At 38.6% G+C, this 21,150-nt stretch overlaps 1 protein-coding gene across 3 annotated transcripts in view; it reads left to right on the top strand.

Moving 5' to 3' along the window:
• Window positions 1-21,150, top strand: part of CRYBG3 (crystallin beta-gamma domain containing 3) — a 131,027-nt gene that overhangs the window by 63,187 nt on the left and 46,690 nt on the right. For all 3 annotated transcript variants that reach the window (XM_058731653.1, XM_058731655.1, XM_058731654.1), the window contains 3 exons: window positions 808-843; window positions 2,947-3,080; window positions 6,408-6,534. In XM_058731653.1, coding sequence (XP_058587636.1) covers window positions 808-843; window positions 2,947-3,080; window positions 6,408-6,534 — 297 coding nt within the window. The remainder of the gene's footprint in view (window positions 1-807; window positions 844-2,946; window positions 3,081-6,407; window positions 6,535-21,150) is intronic.

Raw genomic sequence — 21,150 nt, 5'->3', positions numbered from 1 at the left:
GTAAATTATGCTTTTCCATTGCAGTAATGAATGATGAGCACAGCATTAATAATAAATAGATCTGTCAGTGGTTGCTCTCTTAAAGATAATAAGTGCATGCAGTATTTATTTTTGTTGCAAACATTTTTATTTGAGGGCAGACTCTTCAATTAAATGTGAGGTGAGTGATAAACCATTCTTGGTTGCTCTGTACTTTTTAAAAAATAAAAACCAAGAAAACCTACAAAATTTTAAGAAATACCACAATGTGGAGTAGCATTAAAAACAGGAAATTCTAGAATTAGTTTTTGTGAAGGGGTTAACCTTTTATGCTCTGCAACCTTGATGTCACAAAGACTGTAAGTATGATAAAAAGTGTTTATAGAACTTGGAAGGGGAAGCACTCTAATTTAGAAAGCCCGAGCAGTTGTCATGAGGAAATGTAGTGTCAGTGGTTTGGAAATCTATTCTGCCAAAGGAGATTTTTTAAATCTAGCAATTCCACTCTATTTCTTGGTACTCTCTGCAGTGGGATTAAATCTTTAATCAGTTGCATGTGCTTAAGGACTAAAAAGCTCAGTTTCCTTCCTTATACTGGTTGTAATCTGGAATGTATATTTTGAAGATTTCTTGTCCCATCTACATCGATGAGCAGTCTGAGTCTGTTTTGACTGCTATAGAGCTCTGTACTTAAATTTTAAAATTTACCACAACTTAAAGCTGACTGGTATGTAATCTTCACTAATCAGACGTTTATATAACCTACATATGTCACTTAGTTACTTCCAGATATTCTAAGTCTTTAATATTAAAATTTCTTATCTTAAGGGTGGACTAAAAGTGGAAATGCCTATGAACCTAAAGGTAAGTCTTAAAACAGACTTTTACAGTTTCAGTATTAATCTTCACATATTTTGAACTATTAAAGTAAAAAAATGATGACTGGTATATTCTAATAATACTTGGTGGATGTTGGGAGTGGTGGGAAATGACTGCACAGAACAGTCACTGAGGACCCATGCTGTGATGGAGAGTGAGGTCAGTATGCAAGGATGGAGGTCTTGCTGACAACCTAGTCAGACCCAATGAGCAGCTACTACAGGGTGGAAAGGTGATAGGTTTGATTTTTGATTTGGTGGGGAGGGGCTAGGGACGTGGCAGCGTGACATTCAAGCAGAGATATTGAGCAGTCTTTTGGGAGTGATGCTCAGAAAGGAGATCAGGGGTGATCAGAAGAAGCAGTAGGTAGCTCCTGTCAGATATCAGTTGGTAAGAATAAATAAGTACCTGAAGGGAACAGTAGAGACACCAGGATTAAGCCCATTTGGGGAAAGGAAATGAAATTATAAAATGTGTGTGAAAGGAGAGCGGGGGGGGAAAAAAACCAGTGCAGTGATCAAAGATTCAGCCAGACCTCTGCTTAACTAGCCTGCTTAACTTCCACAGGCAGGCATGGAAACAAAGATTCATCTATCTGTCTCCTGTCCTGCAAAACAAGACACAGCTCCTCCAACCCTCCCATTTCTCACCTTTCTAACTTATGGAATTGACCACCATTCTCTTAATCACATAGGTGGAATCTTTTAAAAGTTAGTATCTGAGCATAGTATGCCTTAGCTCTGTGTTGGAGTCATGCATATCCAAGTTTAAAAAAAAAATACTTATGATTGTATTCCACTCACAGAATATTGTTTTCGTCTGGGGTGTAGTCAGAAGTTTTCAAATTCTACAGGTGATTGTGATAACATGCAGCTGAGGTTTCGAACCAGTGACCTGAAAGATACAAAATTAGCTGTGACAGTCTGAGTGACTCCTGTCTCAGTTTCTTCAGGTGTGACAGGCTGGACATTTGCAGTTTGACAGGTTGTAGAGGCATATGAATTAAATAGCTATCACACATGGTCACATTTTCAAGTTGTTATGTGTTAGTTGACGGCTTGCTCATCAAAGAATTACTGCTTCTTAGTTTGAATGTGTTCAGATGTAGAAAGTATTTAACCAAATAAAACTTCATCTCTTCAAATACATCACCCTGTGAAAATTAAATATGTGGAACACAGGAGCTGTACTACATGTTTTTTTTTCAGTTTGTATAATCTTATAAATTTTTGAAAACAAGTTAGATAGAACTTGGTTAGTATGTTTTAGCATGGGGCCTTATTTTGCCAGTTGTATGCAACGTATGCCATTAGCCACAAGTAGGACCTGGTGACAGAACGTAGATAGATTAGTGCCATTATCACCATTATCATTTCCACATACTGAAGGCAGACAGGTCATACTTGGGAAGTAAAGAGCACCAAAATGGTGGAAGAGACCTACTTGGACCAATCCAAAATGAAATGCTAGAAATGGGTTTTCTACTATACTTACCTCCCCACCCATATGAATCAAATATAACAAAAAAAAACCAACAAAAAGAAAACACCATAATTTTTTCAATCATTTCTTCTTATTAGGAAGTTTTATATTTAAATTCAGGAATTTGCATATCTCTTTCTTACTAGTGACTGGCAGCCACCATGTTATAAGAAGCAGCTGTTGTTTCTCAATTCAGTAGATAATTTATTATTATGTCCTAGAACCTCAAGAGTGTTTTTATTTATGTCTAATAGGGGAAAGTCAATAAATACAAGGTGGGCCTGTGTTAAATTCCAGGCAGAGAGCTAAAATTAGGTAATTTAAGAGTCAGTTATAAGACAATTTATCCTGTCAGATGGTCCTAGGATTGGGGTAACCAGAACAGCGTAATCGTGACAGAAACATATTATTAAGGTATCTTCATGGTAATAACCCACATAAATCCTTGTCAATATCAGTCAGTGTGCTACGTTGTAAATAAATATTAGTGCAAAAATGGGTGGTGTCCCTGTTCATGTTGGGATTTTTAGTGTCACTTAAGTAAATGAGTTTTGTACCTATTCTAAAATATGAGCATGTTAAGTAATTTTCTTTCATATCTTCCAGGTTATTATTTACGAAAAACCTCACTTCTGTGGACAGGCCAGAGAGTTTAGTGAACACATAGATTCTGTCCCTAAGTTCTTAAAAAATAACGGGGATTTTCATGGAATTGGATCAATTCGTGTCATCGGTGGAGTGTGAGTGTTATGTTTTCAATATTGCAATTAATAGTCTGTTCTTTGAAGATCACAGAAAATGTGCTAAGCAGAGCAAAAAGAATGTGCCTTAATCTAAAAATATGCATCTTTTCTGTAAGGTACTATAAAATAAAAAAATAGTTACTAATGGCTTTCCTGTGAACTCTTGATTGTATTAGAGATTTTGAGATAGATTGAATGTAGAAAATAGTTTCTAAAACTTAAACACTTGGTATTGCTAAACACAATATAGAAGATAAAAATTGCAAAATAAAATTATCTTGGGGGGGGGGATGCCTCAGGGGCTCAATCTGTTCCAGTGTCTGATTCTTGATTTGGACTCATCATGAACCCAGGGTTGTGGGATTGAGCCCCACATTTTGGGATTCTCTCTCTCTCTTCACCACGTTTGCCCACTTGCTTGTGCGCTCACTCTCTCTCTCTCTCTCAGATAAAAGAAATTGATATATTTTGTTTTACAAATTTTGAATATGAATGGAAGCCCCAATTTTGATTCTCTATTCTGTGGATCTTAGTTAACTTTCTGTGCTGAGGATCTTGCCAGTGAGTCCTTCATTAAAGAAGTAGCCTGGGTTGTAGGTTTCCCAAGTCAAGTATTTTTTACATTGGTTACCCTCTGGCATTATACTGTTTTTGAGGAAGCCCCCCCAAGAACCTTTAAGTATAAATCTAAGTGTAACCTAATCTCAGTCATCGGTTTATGGGGCAGGGACCCCAGAAAATCCATGACTGAACTGGTGGGATATGGGTTTGTATTTGTATCCTGGCAGATAAAATCAGAGCTTATTTGCCATTGTCAACTCAGTACTAGAATTCCTCCATGAACATTGTTGGTCTCTCTGTTGATATGATAGTTTATTTGGAATGTTGGTTCATTTTAAGTATCCATGTCTCATTATTTGCAGTAACATCATAAAACTTCTTCATGCTATTCTAGCAAAAGATTCTACTAAAATATTCATAGAAGTTAAATGATGGGTCTTAGATCTCTCAAGGGTCTACATTTAGAGACTTAGACTTTGCAGTTTCTGGCTGTAAATCAAGTGATGGCCACACTAGCCAAAATGGAAACATAAGAGACTATGCCATATATTAGATATGTAGGACATATCCATAATTAGTCTGACATTGGTAATCATTTAATTCTTTATCCTTCAATTAAAAAATTATTAGGCCCTTGAAAAACAAACACGTTTTGGATAAACAAATTTTTATTGTGTCATATTTATTTGCAGTCTTCTCTAATCTGTGAACACATATGCTTCTTGTTAACCCTGCTAAATATTATTGCCTTTTCTTCCCTTTGGAATCTGAATGTTTTTCCCATTAACTAGATTGTGATTTGCATTGTTTCCTGAGTTTTTTTATAATTGTTCTGTAAAAACTCTCAAGAAAACATTATGGCTTGTGATACAATATACACAAGTTTCATTTTTCATATGACAACTGTAGGAGTAAAATGTCATATCCCCATTTAAAAGTGAACAGTTGATTTCACTGTTTTTCAGTGTTACTACCACTTTTCACTTTTGTTAACTGTTTATCTGCAGGTAGTAAGAACTCATCTCTGTCCCATCTTGAGGAATCTAGAGAAAGTGAGGTTGATGTTTTTTCATTTTTCTCAGATAACATCTGTTTTTAAATATCCCAGATGGATATATAAATTGAATATTAGACAAAACTTTATTGTAAAAAAGCTGAGAAGATTTTTGAACTGTCATCATGTAATAATTTATTAATCTGTCTTTAATATTTAGGTCTTCTATATCTTTTATTCTTTTTCCCATTCAGGTTTATTAAAAGCATGTTTTGAGTAGCCACATTTATATAAATGAAAGCCACATTTAGAATTTGAAAGTTTTGGGGACTCCTGGGTGGCTCAGTAGGTTAAGTGTCTGACTCTTGATTTTGCCTCAGGTCATGATCTCACGGTTCATTAGATCGACCCCTGCATCAAGCTTTGTGCTGACAGTGCAGACTCCCTGGGATTCTCTCCCTCTTTCTGTCCCTCCCCAACCCCACGCGCACACACCTCAGTTCACTCACTCACTCTCTGTGTCTCAAAAATAAACTCAAAAAAAATTTTGAAAGCTTTCTTGTGCAGTTTATCTTCGCATAATAGTTTAAGAATAAAATAATGTTCTTGTACATATTACAAATTCACTAAGATATATAAAATATGTTTATCCCCATTCATGTGGACCCCTTCTTCCCTTGCCATACGCACACCTACATGCAGAAAATGAGGAGGTGTACATGATTGCTGAGCGACTGCTATTATTTTATGCCCTTTGGAAACAATTTTTTGGAGTAGTTTTTTAATTTTTTGAAAACAATAGTAGTCAGCCGTACCCAGCTTCATTTGTCAAGCCCCAGAATGCAGAAGTTCCCAACCCACGAGCCCAAAATAGTCATTCTGGAATCTTCTCCATTGGAGGGGCTCCCATTGTAACACCACAGTGCCCCTCAAGGCAGATTTAAGCAGGCCATTGTGTGTTATGAATCATCCATGCCCACATTACATTCGTTAGCTACTGTGAATTATTCCATAAAAAGGTAAGTTTTGTGGAGGAGCTTAATGACCAATGGTGTTTATCAGTGTTCTTTACTGACAGTTTTAGATGAGAAGTCAAGAAACCTGTGTCCCTGGAGCATACTGTGTCACCGTCCTTCCTGTTCCCATTATCACCACTGATTAAATGGTGGGAACAAAATTGCCCACCCCTAAATTTTTACAGAAGCCTTCATATATGTGTGGGCCATCAGCGCTAATGCCAGCCCAGTTGCATTTCCTCTTTGTTAAAACCACCGGTAATGTGTTTTAGATCTGAAGCCTACTGAGAGGTTCCTTTGATTTAAACCCTAGAAAAATGTTTAATATAGTAATCATTCTCTGTGATTACAGAAGGGCTTTGTCAATAAAATAAGAATGGCTCTTTGAATCTCAGCATAGGTTTGTAACTTTTGTCATTGGCTATTTGTACTTCCCATTAATTGGCTGTTTCCCCCCCACCACCACCACCATATTGAGATACAGTATCATGTCATGCCACAATTAGCAAGCTTTGCCCTGTTGTAATTCTACAATAGTTAACCTTTGTTGGGAAAAGCTGGCAAACTATAAAAGCTATTGATCCATGAAGCATACAGCATTTATCTGTCTTTATAAATGGTAACAAAACAATGTGTTGTTTTTTTAAAATATGGTGATAATACAACTAAGTGCTTTATCGGGATATTTTCTTTTTTTTTTTCTTTTTTCTTTTTTTTATTCATGGCTTAATTGGATATCCTTTGTATTTCTAGGTGGGTTGCCTATGAAAAAGAACATTTTAAAGGCCAGCAATTCTTGCTTGAAGAAGGAAATTTTGAAGACAGTAATGCCTGTGGAGCATTAAGTGGCCCCATCTTGTCTTTCCGCTTCTTACAAGCTGTGAGTTAGCTTTGTTATTCGTAATTTTCTGTTTTCTATCCATGAAAATCAGTCATGAGTTGTGATAAAACATGAGGTTATAAAATGTTTCTAATACCTGAGAGCATTACACTGAACCACTAATGTGGCTTGCCTGCTTTTCTTAACTTTATGATTATTATAGAATACTTATGTTTACTTTTCATCCATCAATCCCATAAGTACTTTTTGAGCACCTGTTTTGTGAGCTGTATTGTATCAGATACTGGAGATACAGTGGCCAGACACTCAGTCCTTGCTTTCGCAGAGCAGGCAGTCTACTAGAGAAAATAGCATTTATATAAGTGTTTGATATTATTTGGCTATGATTGGATTAAGCACAAAGTACTCAGGGTACCCAGAAAAAGGTCAGTTACTCCCACTTGGAAATAGAGAGGAAAAGATAACAGTTGAGTAAAATGTCTGATTCAAGAGTTAGCCAAGTGGAGAGGTTCCAGGACAGAGTGAATCAGAAAGGTAGGTGCTATTTTAGCAAGAGATTAACATTAAAAGGCAAGGATGCGAGCCACTGGTTCTCAGCTGGAGGTGATTTTACCCCTAGGGAGCATTTGACAGTGTCCGGAGACATTTTGGATTGTTGTGATTTGTGGAGGCCTAGATGGGGGCTGATACTGATAGCTACTCCATGGATGCCGGGGATACTGCCAAACCTCCATAAGTCACAGGACAGCCCTCTCAAAACAAAGAGTCATCTGGTCTAAAATGTTAATAGTGCAGAGGTTGAGAAATCCTCTTATAAGTGAAACTGGGGTGTTTGGGAAGTACAATTAAGTCAGGATATTAGGCAGAACTTTGGGAGAAATGAGGGCAAAAGCCAGATAATGAAGGGCCTTATACACATGTTGAGTCCAGATTATTATTTTTTTCTTTATTTGACCTTGAGCCTCTGATGGATCTTATGCCCAGTGAGCAAGATTAGATTAGAAATTTAGAAAGATGTTTGTGGTGACTCTATCCAGAAATGGCTTGGGATGGAGGAGATAAGTCTGGACATTACAGAACTCCAGGTAGAAGTCAAGGTCACAGAGAAGAGGAGATACATGTTAGAGAGTTCTGTAGGGATCAGGGTTTATCAAATGTTGCTTATTTTTCTGACCAGCTCTGGAGATTTTTAAGTATGTTCAGAGGAGCATGCTTTCTTGCAATTCAGGAGTTCTGCAGTCTCTTCCCAAAGTAATCTTTACCCATATAAATACTAACTGTCTGCAATGACCTCTAAAGCCCTCTTTGAAGGAATTGATAATGAAGTGAAGGGTGTCCACATGAACTTTGAATGGGCACAAAGAGTTGCATGCTCTGGCCTTTTAGGTTTTTGTCTGTCTGGGCTATTCATCTGGTCAGGCAGGAGGAGCCAAGAATGGGGAAAGCTGCACAGGAGCAAGGGAGCTTTTTTTGTGTTTCTCCATGAATGATCCTTGTTAGTAAGACCACGAGTTGGAAACCAGTTCTACCTAAAAGACCTATAAGACAGGCCACTGAAGATAATTGGGCACTGAGTTTCCTTGAGCAGTGGATAGATAACTATGAGGTACTTAGTCCACAATTCTATTATGCAAGGTCCATGCATTTTCTCTACTTAGCCATTCCCTTCTTGACCTCTAAAAAGGCAAGCAAGATGAGACAAGATAGAACCTTCATCCTTTTATTTTAGTTCTTCACAACCATATGCGTTCAGGGAACTATGGGTCATGAGTCCAAGAATCTTCCGCTCTAATGTTGAATAATTTTTAATATTTTTCCTCCTTATTTAAAAAGATAGCTGAATGGAAGCCTTGCTGTTCCTAGAAATGTTCAACAATGAATGTGGCATCTTCTCATGATGACTATGACTAAAACAAGCAAACAGAATAAAACCCCAAATCACTCATTGAAATCTCCCAATAATAGAAAATGTGAAAAGATATAAATACTATATATAGCCAAATAATAGGTATTTGGTATAGAAAGTATGATAATATACATTGGAAAAAACTGGTAGGAATTGGCATGTTGATTACTGCTGTATACAAAAGTTTGGGGTGTTTACGAAAATGAGGACAGCTTTTATGTAAATAAATTCCCTTGACATAAAATCTTCTGTTCTGTTAAGATTTTTTTTAACAATTAAAAGACTACTTGTTAGCTTATAAAGATATTATTATAATCTTGACATTTGTCAAGTGCTTATTAATGGCCTTACATGCATACTTGTACTGAATCTTCACAAAGACCACAAGATAGACACTGTTACCATTTTCATCTTATAGGAATGGAAACTAAGGGTCTCAGGTAAGAGTCATACCAAGTGTAGAATTGTTATTTGAGACCAAGTCTGTGTTACTGTAGAGCCCATGTCATATTTTCCTTTTTTTTTTTTTTTAAATTTTTGTTACAGAGTGATTACCCTAAAAAAGTACCTTAACTTTGGAAAACTGGATTTCATTCAACCAAAAGCTTATTAGCATTTCATTTGTAGCTAGAAATGTATGCTAACATTGCAGACCAGTACACATGTATAATAAATATTTACATGACTTTCGGACAGTTCATTTATAATTTAAATTTATGTTCACTAAAATATTTTCAGATGAAATATTTTTCATTCTTCAGACATAGCAGAGAGTTGGAAGAGTTTTGGGTTTTTTTACTACTTTATTGAGACACTGTTGACATATAAAGAGCTGTACATATTTAACATCTACAACTCGATGAGTTTGCAGACATGTGTACACTGGGGAAACCATTACCACCATCAAGACCAGACATACCCGTCTTCTCCCAAAGTTTCTTCCTGCTCCTTTATTATTATTATTATTTTTCTTGTGATAAGACATAAGATCTACTCTCTCTGAAAAATTTTAAATTTAAGACACAGTATTGTTAGACGTAAGATTTAAAGCTCTCATGGTTGTCATAACCTATATAGGTTAGCAGGTAGATTTGACATGAGACATCTTTTTCCCCATATAGATTTTCAGGTGTCCCTAACCTGGGAAAGAATGATGCACTACATGTAAGATCTAAATTAAAGTAATATAAAACAAAATAAAGAGGAAGATAGAAAAGTTGCATAATGCAATACAGTTTTCTAATGTCCTGGCTTCAGAATGTAGAACACTGTGAATCTACTAAGGTCAAATTCTGGACATGTTCCTTAGGGATAATGTGATCTGTGTCTTGGAGTGCTTGGAGAAGACAACAGGAAATATGTTTCTAATTCCAAATGAGGCAGTCAGATATACTGACTTTGAGTTAATTTCTTTTTTTTTTCTTTTTTTTTAAAGGAGAGGTCCAGAAGAATATAGGAGTATTTATACTCCAGAGATTAAACAATGAATTTTTATTCCTTGGCTTCCTCGGTATTTTCCCCTCAGTTTTATACTAGCTTAACTTTTGGATTTGCTTTTGTTAGGATTTTCAGACCTGGGGCCTCTTTTCAGGTCTCTGAAACCAGGTGGTATGCAATGGGGAGACCATTATTTCTCCTAAATAAATGTATATACCAATTCTCCACTGGTGTCTCATAATACTTTGCCCACCAGGGGTTTTAGCACAAGAGCTCCAGGGCAGATCAGCTATGGGATTGTATGGAATTTAAAAACACCCAATTTACTAATCCTTAAAGACTTATCTTTGGTCCCAAAGCATCTGCTCATTTTTTCTGACAATGGGGAGCTCTGGACCAGAGATAGCTTACCAGAGTAAGCTATCCAGATTTTCCCTTGGATATAAGTGCTTTAAAAATATAAAATGGAATACAAATTTTAGATCATTCCATCATTATTCATTCTTCTCAAGCAACAGAGCTCCACTTTAATCTGTGTGACTTTCAAAATTATGTAATTTTTGCACCTGGCAATGCAGGGATGCTAGTAACATAGAAATCTCATGCTTACTCTGGACATGACTCTTAAGTGCCTATTGCAATCTCCTCTTGAACAAGGCAGTTAGAAGTTGTGGGTTTGGGTTTTTGTAGGTTTTTTGTGTGTTTTATATCATACTTCATACATGTATCCCCAGGAGATTTAGCCCAGGTGATTGGATTTGGGCTAGTTCGAGCTCTGCCCAGTAGGGACACCATATTGATGGTAACTGTCAACTAGATCAGATAATGTATATTTGGTAGATTTGAGTGAAGAATGCAGAGAGTGAAAAAAGGAAAGTGTCTCAGAAAGGTACTTAGAAAAAGATAGAAGGCAAAAGCTGTAAGGCAAGAAAAGCCTTGAGTAAACAAAAGCAGAAGATGGAAAGAGGAGAGTGATGCCACTTAAGAGGCTCCTGTGGCCCTTGGCCGGGTCTCTGAGAATAGCAGACAGAGTAGGAAGGACACAAACTCAATCCATATGAGGAAATTTGTTTGTGAATCCACAAGCATATGGCAGCAGTCAGCTCTTATACTTGACACTGGGTCCTGTGACAGTGGGTCCCTCCTCTGCTCAGCTTCCAGGCTGCATTGTTGTTGCCTGCTTCCCAGTTCACTCTTGCACAGCCCACACAGTAGGATTTGTGCAAATCATTGCTCAAGTAAAGTACATAACATCATAACATAGTTATCTCTTAATGAAAGGTCACAAACACAGCACATGTACACATATCTGTATTTGTCTTTTTATGTCTTTGTCTCATTTTACTCCAATATAGTGTGAACCATGGCGTTTCAGCTTATCCTTGTTCCCCTATTCCTGCAACCCTAACAGGGAGTAGAGAACAGTTGTAGGGGCAGAAGAAGTAAAAGCAGAGATGGAGCATTCCAGAGTTACCAGAGTAAGGGAGGAGAGGGCCATGTAATTAAGAACTGCTACAGACTCTCCTGGAGCTCTTGGGCCTGCTTGGTTAGTTACTGTTAGTACCAGTTCCTTGACCAGGACCCAGATGGGGCTCCTTTCAGCTAATCCTCACATTGTATCCTCACAGCCACTTTGAGCTTGTTTTATACTTACAGGTTACAAGAAACAGGCATGTTCAGCTTCTTCGGGTGATGAAAATTTGTGTTGTCAGTATAACCAGGATTGCTGGTGTGCCACCAGTTGTGCATATTTCAGTTGAAAGGCTTGTCCTGGGGACTTTACGGCAAATCACTTATGGAACATTTAAAGGGTTGATTTTATATATTTATGTATGTGTATGTGTGTGTATATATATATTTTAATATATTTTTATACTTTTATATTTGTATCTGGAAAATGGTGGATCTTTCTCAAGATAGACATGTGTACGCATGTATATGCATGTATGTTACATGTATATATATAAAATTAGGATTTAGGGGAGCTCAATGATAACAAGTACAGGTATTTTAAGGATAAAGTGTTATATTAATAAAAGAAGGGATGGTGGGGAGCCTGGGTGACTCAGTCGGTTAAGTTCTGACTTCAGCTCAGGTCATGATCTCACAGTTCGTGGGTTTGAGCCCCGCATCGGGCTCTGTGCTGACAGCTCAGAGCCTGGAGCCTGCTTTGGATTCTGTGTCTCCCTCTCTCTCTGTCCCTCCCCTGCTCGTGCTCTCTCTCTCAAAATAAATAAACATGAAAAAAGAAAAATTTTAAAAAGAAGGGATGGTGACAGTGATGTGAAATAAATTCACCCAACTCTCATTTTTATTTAAGAATCTTGTGAAGGTAATGAAAGTAACACATATTGTCAGGTTCCAAAGGTTTACTGTCAAGGAGGAATTAAAAACACAATTATGGGTTATGAATTATAATAAACATTTCAGGTAAAAAGCCTTTCTCTTTTATCCTGAAGTCTCAAATGAAATTTGATCCATTGATATGAAGTTTTTAATTCCTTGGAAGTTGAGAAGTAAGTAGTAAATGAGAGGTTTTTTTTAATGTATTTTCTTCTGATAGATGCTTTGGTTGTTTTTGACACTGTTTTGCTTGTTCATGTAAGGTGAATGTTTATCCTCGAAATCTATTCTTAGATTAGATTTATAACGTATTAAAAGCAGGAGAAAATGGATATTGTTTAGACTTACAGAAGTTGCTAACATTTTCCATAGGTCTAAGACTAATCTACAAACAACGAAATAGTAGGGACAGAGGAAGAGAGTTTGGTTCTCTAGCAGTAATGTCGCACACAGAGAGTCGTGATACTGAGACTTCTCTTTCCAGGAAGCAACTTTATTCCTGCCGGCACCCCTCAGTTGGGCTCGTCCTCAAAGAACTGAGCCCCAAATGCCACGTGGCATAGTTTTTAATGTATTTTTTTCTTGTTTGTCTCCCATATATGGTAACACACAAACATGTAGTCTGATTAAGTGGTCTCATGTTACAAGGTCGCAAGGGATGTTGTCAAGTGCACTAATAGCAAGATTTCCTTGAGGGTTTTTTTTTTTTTTTTTTTATCCTTAGGGAGGGGACCCTACCACATTACCCCCTCTGATCCTCAGACCCCTCTATTTAGGGTCAAAGAGCATCATCTTGGTTTAGAGGTTTAAATTTTTATAACATCATTACATGAGTGGCTTTTTTTTTTTTTTTTTTTTTTTTTAAATTATGGCCTCAATGAGATTGGAGGCAGACTACATCCAGGGGAGCTAAGCAAGGTTAGATTAAACAGCCTCCTAAAATTAGGAGGATAATTCCCATGAGGATTTTGAATCCCCTGAGAGTTGAAAATCATCCTCCAAATAACTCCCCAGGCTTTCAGTCGTTCTAGGTCTGGACTGGGACACGAGAAACCTTTTTCATTTGATCCGTGATCTCTTCTTGGACTTTCCTCTCATTACCTATCTGTAGGCAGCAGTTGCTCAAGTTAAATTTTCCATAAACACCTCCCTCAGAAGCAAGCATGTAATCTAAGGCCAAGCAATTTTGATAGATGGCATTGCACATTTTGGTTTGTTGCTTGGCTAGTAAGTTAAAAGCTCTGGCAGTTTCATTGTTACAATTTTTACAACTGCTTGCAGTCTAATTATGCAGTTTAGCATGTAAATGGGAGTGTAGTAGCCGCAATACCCATCCTCTGCCCAGATGGCAGGGCCATGATATTGGATTATATGCTCCAGAGGCCATTTATTATCTTTTTGAGTATTAATTTGTAAGGCACACTGCTTTCTTTGAGTCTCCCTGTCCCCATATACTTGGAATCCCAAATACTTCTCTCTAGCAAGTGGGAGCAGGAAGAAAGATGGATGAGTAGTTTCCAGCACATATGACCCTGACCAGATTGAGGGAAGTAGTATATAGGCTGTCTTTGCACATATCTAGCATAGTCCACCTGGGACTCGCCTTTGATGCCTGTGTTGACATTGTCTCAGGCCTCTCAGAGATGGGAGAAGTTAGACAAGGGGTGGGGATCTGGCTCAAGGTGACCTGAGGTCCCTCACCATTGGGTTTTTCGGACAGTTGAGTTATAAAATCTTTGGCATAGGCGTGCTAAATTTTTAACAGACGACAATGAACTTTTCTCCACTAGGCAAGACAGTTTTTTTTCCAGTAACTGAGCTTTTAAGAAGCCAAACCCCAATAGTAGGACTGGGGTATTTTGTTTTACTATAAGGTTTGTGGGGATCTAATTTTTAGTCTCTTAAGGCCATTGTTTCCCCATGTAGGTACCAGCGAAGTATTCTATTCCCAAAAGGAGGGTGAGTGTTAAAAACCTCTCATCACATTTTTAGCCAGCCGAGGCAGCCTCTGCCAACCTATGGAAAAGAGTAGAGCAGGAACCACAATGGTAGTGGGAAACAAGGCGTGATAGTGCATCACAGTAAGGAAACATATAGAAAATAAGGACAGTCTTTTGGACTTAAGGACATCGATTCCTCAAGCTTCTGCCATGCATGGATTAGTCAGCTTCTGGAGTGACTAAAGCAGGGCTGCAGTTTCTTGGAGCCTCTGGAGTTGCATATTGCTTCTTCCATATGGTCAGCTTGCACAGCATTGATAGATCAGGAACGCATTCCCAGTTTCAAAATGCCAGCTTCACTCTGCTGTGATGAATCCAGGTACCCACTTCGGCTACCTTTACTGTAGTAGGGGTGGACAAAATGACAGTGAATGGTCCCCTCCAGAGGGGCTTTAGGGGTTGGACATTTTACTACTTTATCCATATTGCATTTCCTGGTTTAAAGGGGTGAACATCTGTAGGCAGATTCACAGGTAATCGTTCCCTGACCCAGTGGTGAAAGGTGGTTAGGGTAAAGCCAAGGGCCCGTATCAGTTGTTTTAGGATTAGATTGTCTATCTCATTTAGATCCCCTGCTTGTGCCCTTGATAATGGGGACAGGGTGCCCATAAAGGATTTTATAAGGGGAGAACCCCATCTGCTTTTTTAGCCTCCCACTTGCAGCTGCAGTCTTTCCCTGAAGGTCCCTTATCTCTCCCTGCCTAATGTTAACCCTTTCCCTATTTATTTCTCCCCTGGCATAGGGCCTGTAACTACTGTTAGGGAACAGGGACGATGACCGTTCTGGCTTCTTCAAGCTAAGGGACGGTATAGGGGTACAGCAGTTAGTCTACCTAAGGGTTGGTCGAATGGCCCACAGTATAGTTTTACAGGAAGGCTGGCAGGTATGAGGTGGCATAAACGTTAGTAGACATAAAGAGAAAAACACAAAGTAAAGATTATATTGACCAATAAGATGGCGTCTTAAGATAATGTCTCTAGTTTCCAAACCTGTCAAATAATCTAGGAGAGACCCTGACTTTGTAAACAACATGTCAGGGAATCTCTCATAACCCAAGTGATGGAGAAGCAGGAGCAGTAAGTAATCAATGGTGGCTCTATTTTTAAGAGTTTGGCATGTAATCCTTGTGAGGTGTTAGAGTTTTGCTGAGTATAAGCAGACAGTCTGCTTTATTTTGATGTGTAAAACTTTTTTAAGAGCCAGGAGTTCTATTAGAGAAAGAGTCAAGGCAGCCATTTACCATTATTAATTTGTAAATATTTAGATAAGCCAAACCTGGGTATTATTTTATGAAGCAGAATTTTTATTACTTTTTGTGCCTTTTTTGTCTTGTAGGAGAAGGCCTCTACCCAATTAAAAGTATTAACCCATACAAACAGATGATGGATTTTTTTTTTTTTTTTGACCTTGGCATCTGAGTGAGACCTAATTGTTAATCTTTCCTGGATAGTCTCCAGTTCCTTGACTGTCTGGGAAAGCAAGTTTGTGGTTGAAAGGATTGTTTCTAAGACGCACTTCACAGCCTGATACTACTTGGAGAACTGTCCTTGACAAATTTTTTCTAGTAAACATCTTTGGGCCATTTGATAAGTTTTGTCCCTCCCTAAATAGAAGCCCTGATGCTGTGTTTTAATCATCTTTTAGCTCTGTGAGCTTGGTAATAGTAATTGCCCTGCTTGTTTGTAACCATTCCAAGGGCTAGAGACAGTGTTTAGGAGTCAGACCCCAGTTTATTTATTTATTTTTTGTAGAGAGTAGGTGTGATTGAGTCTCCTTTAATAATTGATTTAGCAGCAAACTATTTTCCTGAACCCTTTAATATCCAGTAATTTCCAAAACACATATAATATCCAGTAATTTCCAAAAACACATAATTGTTTATCTGTCCTGGAGTTAGTAGCACCATAGTCTCTAATTTAGTTACAATGTTCCTTTCTAGCAAAGGAGTAAGGCTCTCTGGCATTAGCCGTAAAGAATGAGAAAAAAGTAGGTTTCCTCATATACATCCCAGGGTCTGAGAGAAAAATTTAGTTTTTCAAAGATGCCTCTCATGCTGTGTTTGGATAGTTGGCCTGGAGTGGAAAGGAGGACAGAAAGGGTAGCTCTGGTGTTAAGCAGAAAATCAGTTTTTCTTCCATATTTAGAGTTACCTGAGGTTCTGGGTTTCTGATAAACAGTTGGTTTAGGGGAGCCACCGTGAAGAGCCCCAGGCCCCGGTTAGTCCCTTCCAGGGACATTGGTTATCTGAATCCTCACAGATAGAGGTCCCTGAGGGGTGTTCAGATCTCCAGTGATTGTCTCCACATAGGGGCATGGCTAATGGGGTGTTCATTTTGGTTGTCCCCTCTGAGGACGTTCTCCTTTTCGTGCTCTGAATGGCCATATAAATGGCACTTGGTGCCAGGACCTCAGGAAGTCTGGTCTGACATAGTACGCAAGGCCACAATTAAGGCCTCAGATTTTTTTTTTTAAGCTTCCTTTTCTGTTTTGTTTGTAATACCCAATTGGCAGCTTATAAGAGCTCCTCCAGAGTCCCTTCAAGGCCAACAGCCAATTTTTGCATTTTTCTCTGAATATCTAGGGCTGACTGAGTGACAAATTTGTTCTTTAAAATTATCTCAGCCTTAGGGGTGTCAGGGGAGATAGCCGTATATTTAATGAGAGCCTCCCTCAACCTCTCCAGGAAGGCCGTTGAGCTCTCATTTTGTGTTTGTAAGATAGTGGCTAATTTAGCTTAATTTAAGGGTTAAATCTTATATTTCCTTAATTTTTTTTTAAACATCTGTCTCATTAAGAGTTTGACTTAACAAAATTATTATATCTTAATTTTTTTAAGGCCCAAAAACAATGAACATAGGGGTATTCTCCCCATTTCCTTCACATTTGCAAAACACCTCCTTTTGTAGGGTAGTATTGTTATTGATATGTTCCTCTGGGGGCCAGGTTCCCTCTTCCAATTTGTATGGGAGCCAAGCCTTTATGCAAAGAAATGAATCATAATGCATTCCAATGGAGTAATGGCCTTGGATGGGGAATTACCCATTTATAGGAAAAAGGAAGAAAGTTGTCCCTTATCTCAATTTCCTATAGCCTGCCTGGAGAAACCTTACCTCCTGGCCCCTTGTTTAGGCTGGCTATGCGATTGGCAGCCAAAAGCCCTGTCAGTCTCTGAGTTGCTGGGAGTAGTCATTCTTAACCAGGCTTGACTCTACCTCTGAGAGCTGGCCTGGTCTTTCCTGTTTTTTGTTTTGTTTTGTTTTGTTGTTTTGACCCCTCCATTTCCTGCCTGTAGGACCTTGGGGGTATGTTGGAGGTATGGACTGTGACCAAGCAATATTTTCTTGGTTGTTGTAGGATGCACTGATTTTATTTTGGCCCAGCAGTAACTTACATATTAATCATTGGCCATTGAGGGAGGGGGTTAAAGAGCCAAAGTCAAGGTCTATTTCCCTGCCTTTCTCAACAATGCCCACATAAATGTTTCAGCCATGTGGATATCCATTTTTGGCATACAACGGGCTAAGTTTAGTAAAATGGCTCCCATGTATCTTAGTAAAAGCCCTTCATTTATCATCCATCCCTCACATGGCAAAGGCGTCCATTCCTCTGCTGAACAGGAATAACACAAATGTGGAGGATTTGGAGGCTGGCACCAGAGTATTGCCATCATTTTCCCAGCCTTTGGATCAAACGAGGAGGAATTTTAATCTTAACCCCGTGTACTTTTAAAATCCAATTATTTTAACCTTGGTCCTTCCTGACCACACATTAAATGTCTTTTTAAAGATTTTTCTTCACAAACCTTCTACAACTTTTCTTTGCATTTAGATTTTGTCCCAAGCCATTTCTCTCCAAATAACCAGTCTCGTTTAGGACAAAATTACTTTCTTTTACCTTCAAAAAAATATATATTTCCATTTCTTATATATTTTTTTATATTTCCTACTTATCTAGATACAGCGTTGCTTTTCTAATTTTTATCAGTTTTAACTACATGTAGCAGAATTTTAACTCTTAGAAACCTTAGTCTCCAGTGAAAACTAAGTAGTAACCAATTACGAACTCTGTTACATCAGAATTTTTTTTAGATGGCAAACTTATGAATACATTAAGCACAAAGCATGTTGTTTTTTTTTAACAATTCCAAATACCCTTAGTTTTTTGCAACAAGTGAGAAGCACAAACCTACATCTAATAAATAGGGCTTTAATCTCTTGTTAGATATCTAATGAATTAAATCTCAATTTATCATGCGAGCAAAACTTTAACATTTTAGGTTACCAAAGACTTTGAAAGCTATCTTAAGGATTACCCATGAAAACTTTGAGACAGACAAAATTAACCATCACTTTAAGTCATCCTTTTGTTAGCAAATTAGAACAGAGATAACATGAACCTATTTGACCTTCAGCAAATCTAGGTTGAATAAAAGTTTGCTTCTGTGTGTGTGTGTGTGTGTGCGTGCGCGCGCGTTTAATGTTGATAAACACTGTCTTAAACTAACAAACTTAAATTAGCTTAAACACTGAATACGTTTTACTTGGGTTCGTGAAACACAATTTTTTCCCTTCCCCATGGTTAATCTTTACCTGGAACATTGGTGGGGAAATCTGACGTGGAATTCTTTGATCCTGGACATTTGGGTGGGAGGAGGAGCTGATGGTGCCAAAGGCATTGAGGAGCCAGTTATGTAGGCCACCCCCCAAGTAGTGTAGAAACAGGAGGGGTGGGGGGGGGGTGGAGGAAACGCAGAAGAGACAAGGTGCCAGCGGAAGGCAGAGAAAGAGAATTCGCAGTTTTAAATCTTGTCAGCTTGGACAAAGGAGCAGGCACCAGTTTCTTTTGTTTTGTTTTCCACCAGTGGACTTAGGCAGTAAATGTCAGTCCAGAGAAGGCAAGGAATTTCCCTGAAACAAAAGGAGTTTTGGCAGCTGCTTGGGAATATTCCTTAAAGTCCCTGTTCTGATATAGAATAACCAGAGACACTTGGCTCTAATTATCATAGTCATTGATCCAGGAAATAGAGAAAAGTCCCCAAACACAGTCACATGGCGACTCCAACCTGCCACCCAGCGCCCAGTGCCTTAGAGTTGCAGCTTTGTTCCTTGTCCCTTGTGGAATTACTAGTGCAACTCTGGGAGGTGATCAGGCTCCCCTTCTGCCTCTTGCAGGTCTACCAAAACGAACCCGGGTTTTTACCAGTCTGACGGGTGCTCCCTTAGCTGGTTCCTGAGCCTCACGGGTTCCATTAGCGCACACAGGGTCCTCTCCCCAGCACGCCAGGAGGGCTAGTCTCCTTCCTCTGCTGGCGCCAGCCTCTCCTGGTGCCCCGATGGTTCGCATTCCCAGTGGCAAAGGAGGTGGCAACTCACTGACTCTGAATCCTGGACGAGCCCCCAAGTGTTGTAGCAGGATTCTTGCACAGAGAGTCATGAAACCGAGGCTTTTCTTTTCAGGAAGCAACTTTATTCCTGCTGGCACTGCTCAGTTGGGTTTGTACCCAAAGAACTGAGCCCCAAATGCCATATGGCACAGGTTCTTATATATTTTTTATTTCTTTGTCTCCCATATATGGTAACACACAAACTTACTCTGATTAAGTGGTCTTATGTTACAGGGTGGGGATGGAGGTTGTCAAGTATACAAATAACAAGGTTCCCTTGAGGTGTTTTTTTTTTTCTTCTTCTTCTTTCTTTGGAAGGGGACCCTACCACAGTTCTTTTTAAAAATAACGTATTCTGGGGTTCTTGGGTGGCTCAGTCAGTTAAGCGTCTGACTTCGGCTCAGGTCATGATCTCATGGTTTGTGAGTTCGAGCCCTGTGTCAGGCTCTGTACTGACAGCTCAGAGCCTGGAGCCTGCTTCAGATTCTGTGTCTTCCTCTCTCTCTGCACTTCCCTGCGCACACTGTCTCCCTCTTTCCCAAAAATAATAAACATTAAAAAAATTAAAAAATAATGTATTCTGTATTTTCCAATTAAAAAGTATATCTGTTACAAAGTTTTGTAAAAAAAGGTAGGTTAAAATTATCCAATTTCTCTGGACCCAACCACTCTTGAGTTTTTTTCCTACTAGTGTTCTTTTATGAAAAGTTGGGGGTGGGGGGTTTGCATGCTTATCGTCTTACCAGTTTTATAAGGGAGAGGTTTTGTCGTATTCTTTCATCCTGACAGTGATTAAGGTAAGTAGATAAATAGATTTTGACTTAAATTCAGTCTGCCCCTCAGTAGCTGTGTTACTTCAAGCAAATTACTCCCCTTCCTTAGCTGGAAAATGAGAATGATGGTAATATAATCTCATGTGGTAGCTCTTTTGGAAATAAAACACATAAAGCTCTTGGCCAGTAGTAAGTATATTCCATCAGGTGGTAGGTAGATGTATAAAGATTTATGCTTATGCGTCGTTTGGGTATTTGCACTATTTACAACTTTTTGGTATTACAAAAAAAAATTCATCTTTGAATATAAATTCCCCATCATTTAGTTTTAAGAAACTTTTTCTAGCTAAAAAAAAGAATTTTACCAAAAATATGAGAGAGTTAAACAATATCACCCTTTAAAATGTATTTGTAAATTATTTTCAACTTCCAGTCACGCCATCATTACATCGTGGTTTACTTCACCAAGGTTTTTAGGGTCTCGGCCAACATGGCAGAGAAGTAGGAGGATCCGTACTTCCCGTGACTTGCCAACAAAGAAGTGCAGAAGCTAAAAGACTATGAACACCAGAGCCTGGGAGGAAAAGAGACTGAATCTAGTAGGAAGAAAATGGGGAAGCTTGAAAGAAGATAGGGCTACTCCAAGGAACAAATCAAAGCACACCTAGTGGAGGATCGAAAATATCACTATGAGTAGGGTAATAAAATAACCAAACACAAAAACAGAGAGCAAGTAACAATCTCCGAAAAAACAACTCCTGAAGGGACAGGCCCTGGACAGTGTATGACCCTCTTTTAATATAGCAGTGCTC

The sequence above is a fragment of the Neofelis nebulosa genome, chromosome 5 (assembly GCF_028018385.1).
Source record: "Neofelis nebulosa isolate mNeoNeb1 chromosome 5, mNeoNeb1.pri, whole genome shotgun sequence".
In the NCBI taxonomy this organism is placed as follows: Eukaryota; Metazoa; Chordata; class Mammalia; order Carnivora; family Felidae; genus Neofelis; species Neofelis nebulosa.
The sequence above is the reverse complement of the archived record's forward strand: the minus strand, read 5'-3'. Positions and strand labels throughout refer to the sequence as shown.